Below are 6,591 nucleotides of genomic sequence, written 5' to 3' on the forward strand. Positions count from 1 at the left end.
TTTTATTTATGTCATGTTATTTTAAACTTCCAGAACTAAACAGTGGGATTTAAATTTTAATCATTGATTTTATGACGCTGCATGAAAACTATTATTTTGTTTTGAACAATTGGACCCAACTTGCATGTTTTAGCAAGACTCCACTGGGATTTCTATAATAAGTGGCTTTTCCTTATAAACTCATGAGTATGTAAGAAATTTTCAAAGTATTAGATTAGAACGTTCGTATAGTTACTATGCTGCATAGTAAAATAATAAAATATTTAAAATATCAAGCATAGTAAAATAATAAAATATTCAAAATATCAAGCATAGTATTTGCTGAAGTCATTACTGTATCACTACTGCATCAACATGTGGGACCCATGGGGTGAACTCCACTCTGGGACCCATGTGGGCCCTGCTGTGGGACCCACTATGAATAGTACTCTATGAATAGTAACCAAAAAAAAAAAAAACTTCTCAATCTTCTTATATTACTTAGTTCATCATTTTTTACTCACAAACTTTTCTGAAAAAGTTTCTCTAGCATCCATAAATTAATTATTCTCACGTGCTAGTTACTTCAACAACTTAGAATTATTAAAATCTCACAGTAGAATACAAGTATATCCCCAACGGTCAGGTTACTAATAATTAAATGATGTAAGAGTGAGTTAATGTCAAAGGATGGAAAAATTGTCTTATGTGATAGAGCCAATTTTATCATTCTAGTTATTTATAAATGAGAGAAAACAAACATTAATTTATAAGCTCTATAGGCATAGGTGCTTATGTTAACATTTCTTCAGAGCAACTTTATTTCCAACAATTTTTTTCAACAAATTAACACAAATAAATATCCTTCCAAAAAAATACAGTGTTATGCCAAAAATACAGTGTCCATATATCATATTATTCCATAAAATAGCAAATTTTTATAGTCGATCAAATTCTAGAATAGATTGTATAAAAGATAAGCACAGCTCAGATCAACACTCATCTATTATCATTTGGTGTTCGTTTGAGTAAGACAAAGAGGCTCACTGATTCACACGATTCAGTGATAGAGAAGGCTTCTTCAAGCTTCTCGCACAGTAGCAGATCAAAGAGCTCTTCAGTATCAACCTCATCACCAAAATGATCCTTTATGGTTCCTTCAAGCCCAGCTCTAAGGGTCACTGACATCACTTTGGGTTGTGGCTTTTCGTGAGGTAGGTTCTCCATTATCTCTAAGCTAAACCAACTGTTTTGTTTGACAACTGATTCCACTTCATGGAGAGATGCATAATTAATTGGAAAGTTAAAAGAATCCAACTTTTCATTCTTAATCTTGCCCTATTTCAAAAACCAAAGGAAAAAGGGATCATTAATTAGGCCTTGTTACTCTATTCCAGGTCAAGTAATCGTTTCATTCCTTACCTTCTTTTCCATGTCTATAAGAGAAGAGTCAACAAATTCAAATGCCTTGTTGATATAAGCATCAGAGTGAGGTGTTTTATTGGGGCGACCTGGAATAATAAGAGCCATCAAACCTCCATGGACAATCTCTTGTGCTCTAACATTTAGAAAGTTGCTCAAGTCCTTAGCATACTGATCTTCAAAAGCCTTGACAACTTCAGTCGAGGAGTTTGAGTAGTGAACTTTCCCTTTGTTCCAAGCAGGAGAGCTCTTGTCCAAAACCTCAGGTGGAACTCTAGAAAGCCATTGAACAGCACATGAAGAGTGAACAAAATTAAGAGAAGCATTGGGAAATAATCTTCTGTGGAATGAACCGGGCACCCCCGCCGCGAAGTATTGAGTTTTCGGAGGAAGAGATGTGAAAAGCTGGTTGAAGTCATTTGAAGCCTGATCGTTGAAAAACACTTGAAACTCAGGGAGGTCATCACGAGAAGTACTGGTTTTTCTTTGGCTTTTAAACTTGTGAACCACGGCATCTATTATGGTTTGCATTGCTAAGAGTGTATTAGGCCCAACTGAGCAGCCCAAGTCAACGATTTTAAAGGTTTTACAAGAAGTAAGAGTCTCGATGTCAAGTTTCTCTGATATTGATTTGTTGATGAGTTCTTTCGCAGCCTCTATAGCTTTTCTCTGAAAATGAGTGGAGAAAATTGGTTATCTCTTACATAAAAATTTACGAAAGAATATTGGTATGGTGCACACCATATGATATGATGGCCAACACTACATTATCTTGTATATGGGGAGAGGGATAATTTAATATTAGGTTTCATATATTCTATTTTTAATTTTAAAACGTAAGACTCATGTTAAACTGCATTAATTATCGTGCAATGCATCATCTAGTATTTGACACTTTATAGTGGAGTCTAACAATTTAACACCTTAAGGTGTCCAACATCATGAGTTGGCTCCTCGTGATTGGTTATAATCAGTGATACTCAATATTTACCCTTTGTTTGTTAGAGAAGAGAAATGCAAAAGAAGGAAAATTTTAGAGAGAAAAGTAGAGAGAAGAAAAAAAAATCTAGTTGGGTAAGAGGGAAGATAGAATGGAAAATAAAAGTGGAAAGAAAAAAATAAGTGGGACCCATGCCAAATATTTTCTCTCCAATTTGGAGAGAATGTGGAGAAGAAAAAATATGACTAAATATTTGATAAATACATGATGATAATGTTCTTAAAAAGTTGAATGAATATAGAAACATTTGTAAGGATAAAAATGTATTTTTCTCAATTTTAATTAAAATAATAAATGAAGAAAATATAATGCTTTTTTTCTCATTTTCTTTCCTCTCTTTATACCAAAGAAAAAATGTATTTAATTTCTTTATTTTACTTTTTTTTTTCCTTTCTAATTTTTTTCTCCTTCCTAATTTCTATCCCCTCTACCAAACATAGGCTAATTATAAAATTTTGATTGCATCAATAGTGGTATTTTAACTTTCAATGATGTTTGGCACCACTAGTATCCCTTAACATTTCTCTTTAATGTGTCGTAGCAATATTCTTACAGGAATATAACCTGAAATGTTGAGTTTTTGGTATAGCTGTAATGACCATTTCCACCGTTCATTGGACGTACCACCACTTCTGGCATCACACTCATCATCTTCTCTCTTTTCAACACCATATGTAGATGCCCAAAACCTATAAATTTTCTTTTTCCTTTTTTAGGGTTTAATATAAAGATTCAATAAAAAAGACTACTTAACAATTTATTCAAATTAAGACTGACCAAAAAAATGCAACATTTTCCATACAAATGTGATTACATGCACCAAGAACAAATAGATCTATGGTATAAAACAATAATATTTGTAATAGTTAGATAAATACATCTACAAAAAGCATATATATATATTTATATATTGAGAAAATATGGAAGTGGAAGCTTACTTTCAGTGGATGACAGCAGGGAAAAGGCCATTGATGATGGTGTGTGACAATATAGAAACTAAACATTTCTCTTTAATGTGTCATAGCAATATTCTTACAGGAATATAACCTGAAATGTTGAGTTTTTGGTATAGCTGTAATGACCATTTCCACCGTTCATTGGACGTACCACCACTTCTGGCATCACACTCATCATCTTCTCTCTTTTCAACACCATATGTAGATGCCCAAAACCTATAAATTTTCATTTTCCTTTTTTAGGGTTTAATATAAAGATTCAATAATAAAGACTACTTAACAATTTATTCAAATTAAGACTGACCAAAAAAATGCAACATTTTCCATACAAATGTGATTACATGCACCAAGAACAAATAGATCTATGGTATAAAACAATAATATTTGTAATAGTTAGATAAATACATCTACAAAAAGCATATATATATATTTATATATTGAGAAAATATGGAAGTGGAAGCTTACTTTCAGTGGATGACAGCAGGGAAAAGGCCATTGATGATGGTGTGTGACAATATAGAACAGTGTTACAAAACTCAATAATGAGATGAAGAAAATGGATGTGGTTTACATGGGTTTTTATAGGAGAAAGTGGCAAATTTTTTAGAAGAAACAGTCAGGCCGTTTTTGTTGAGAGGTAAACAATAATAGCAAATATAAATAATACACAACTAAAATAATAATGAAATATTTAACAGGTAGTTATACAAGCTATAAGTATATGTACCATCCAATAATTTAGGGTCAACTATAGAATATTCACATTTATTGTCATTCCCTGATTATAGGGATTGTGTAATCTGCACTTAATTGTACATGTATAAAGCCATGAGATTATATCAATACAAAAACGTGCAATACAAAAATACAATACTTTACAACAACTAAAATAATAATGAAATATTTAACAGGTAATTATACAAGTTATAAGTATATGTCTCATCCAATAATTTACAGGTAAAAAATAATCGACTGAGATGGGTCTTGGTTTGTCTATTATATTCTTAACCAAAATATACATTCTTATCAATTATTGTGTTTCAAACCATTTGCATACATATGCAATTCACATTATTTATTATATTTATCCTCAAAAAAATAAAAATATTTGTTGGATCATTGTCCAAATATATTATATGGATTAATTACATTCAAAATTTGCAACTCTATAATAATTAGTGGTGTTGGGTCCACATGACTCCGAGACTCCGAAATGGCTGCTTTTAGTGGTGTTGCGGTCAAGGCTTTTGTTATATTATTATTAGCCTTGTGAAAAACAATACAAGTATTTTTAGATAAACAAATTCATAAGCAAATTTGCTATATGGTGGCTCAAATGCACTAATTATTTATTATTAATGTTCTGCCGCATAAAACTCCCATAACATTACTACACAGCTATAACAACTTGCTCCTACACATATGCTACCTATAGGACCAAGCTCCCTTATGCGCTACTTTACATGTTTAATTAAAAAAAGATGGGAAAATCTTAAGTAAGGTAAGGGGGTTTTCACTAGGGAAGTCTTCTATTTTTGGTATTCGGATAAGTTATAATCTTATTTTTTTTAATGATGATATACATTATAGTTATAACAGATTTTCCACTAGTTTTTTGAGAAATTCTACATAATTTACTTTACCGAAAAATAAGGTTTAAACAATATTTTGCAAGCGTGTGAAATAGACTGTTTGAACTATGTTTTCGACATAATAAATTATTTAAATTTTCTAAAAAACTAGTGGAATATTTGGTATAACTATAATGTATACCATCATATAAAAAATTGATATTATAACTTATCCATGTGTTGGAAACAGGGTCACTTTCCCTGCGTACAACACAAAGTGACTCCCCTACTAAAGATGACTTATCCAAATGTTGCATGAGAGCCTTCATCATTAGTACTCTAAGGCCCATTACTAATTTTTAAGCCCAATGGCTTGAATTTAAAAAAAAAATCAAATGGCTTGAAATTGAATGCAGAATGCTATTAACTGGTTAGGACTTGCACAATTTCACCCGTTATATAATTTTTTCTATTCTTTTTTTTTTCTTTTTGTATTAATTTGAACGACTGAAAGTAAGGGGAAAAAAAATCTAATGGGGCATTCCTAGTAGTTGTATAATGTTTTTTTTAAAATAATCAAGAAAGCATCTAGTATAAATATCTATATATCGTTAATTTCTCAATTTTTATACACTTTACTTTTGTATTATTTGCATTTTTATACTCTAAAGTCCCCTATTGATATTGTAATATGATTTTGCATGCAAGAAAAAAGACAAAAGAAAGAAAGCATCACTACTATAAAAACGGAATTTCCCGATAATTTTTAACTGTCGTTATTGAGCAACAATAACAGTCGACTAATTGTCGTATTTGCCTATGCCGACATAGGAGTAGCTACGCCGACATTTATTAGGTGTCGTCGTTTGCTGGCCATACCGACAATTATTAAGTGTCGCTGTTGCTGACCACGCCGACAGTTATTAGGTATCGTCGTTGCTGGCAAACATTACAAGTAGAATTTGCACTTTAATCAAAAGTTTCTATGCACATTTAATGTATATACTATATAATTTCTAGGGGCCTTCTGGAGTCCCTCAGTTCATTTTCCAGGACTGAGTCCTGTGGTGATTTTTGGTCGTTGGATGAGATGATTTATTAGATTGAATGGTAGGATTTGAGTTGAACCTTAAGTGGTGTAAAATACGAAAATACCCCTAACTTCTTCCATATAACCAACAATCGTTCCTCTTCACCTTTTCTTTGGTTTGGTTATTATATTCTAAAATAATAGAAGGTTGGAAGTGTTAGAATTTTATATGGACTAATATAATTACAAACATAATTCCATTATAACAATCATTTTTTAGAGTGCCTACAAATAGTTAAAAACCATAATGGGATGGTTAATATTAATCTAATTGCAATTGAGGCACATGGTAGCACCCTAAAGACTATAGGTTGGCCCATTAAACCATAGTCCACCATATCTAATAATACAAGCCCAATAGGCCCAATATACCCCTTAGGGTGAGAAGGCATACGAGACATATATATAGAACATATATGTTGTTGGGTGAAGATACGCATGTGGTTTTGGTAAGGGTTGCCCTCCATAAGTTCTCTCTTGTATTGCTATTTTCTAATCATCTTTGTGTAGATCGTGAGAGATTTAAAGATGAACATTGGAGACTCAATGTCAGGTATGTTTTATCTCTATATA

General features: G+C 31.9%; 1 protein-coding gene across 1 annotated transcript; it reads right to left on the reverse strand.

Moving 5' to 3' along the window:
* Window positions 1-751: 751 nt before the first annotated feature.
* Window positions 752-3,084, reverse strand: LOC133833154 (loganic acid O-methyltransferase-like). Its single transcript, XM_062263406.1, has 3 exons — window positions 2,966-3,084; window positions 1,402-2,070; window positions 752-1,317 (listed from the first exon to the last, which is right to left on the reverse strand). Exons 1-3 carry the CDS (start codon window positions 3,071-3,073, stop codon window positions 979-981), a joined length of 1,116 nt encoding a protein of 371 aa, XP_062119390.1. The 5' UTR covers window positions 3,074-3,084; the 3' UTR covers window positions 752-978.
* Between the last annotated feature and the right edge of the window lie 3,507 nt (window positions 3,085-6,591).

The sequence above is a fragment of the Humulus lupulus genome, chromosome 4 (genome assembly GCF_963169125.1).
Source record: "Humulus lupulus chromosome 4, drHumLupu1.1, whole genome shotgun sequence".
NCBI lineage: Eukaryota > Viridiplantae > Streptophyta > Magnoliopsida > Rosales > Cannabaceae > Humulus > Humulus lupulus.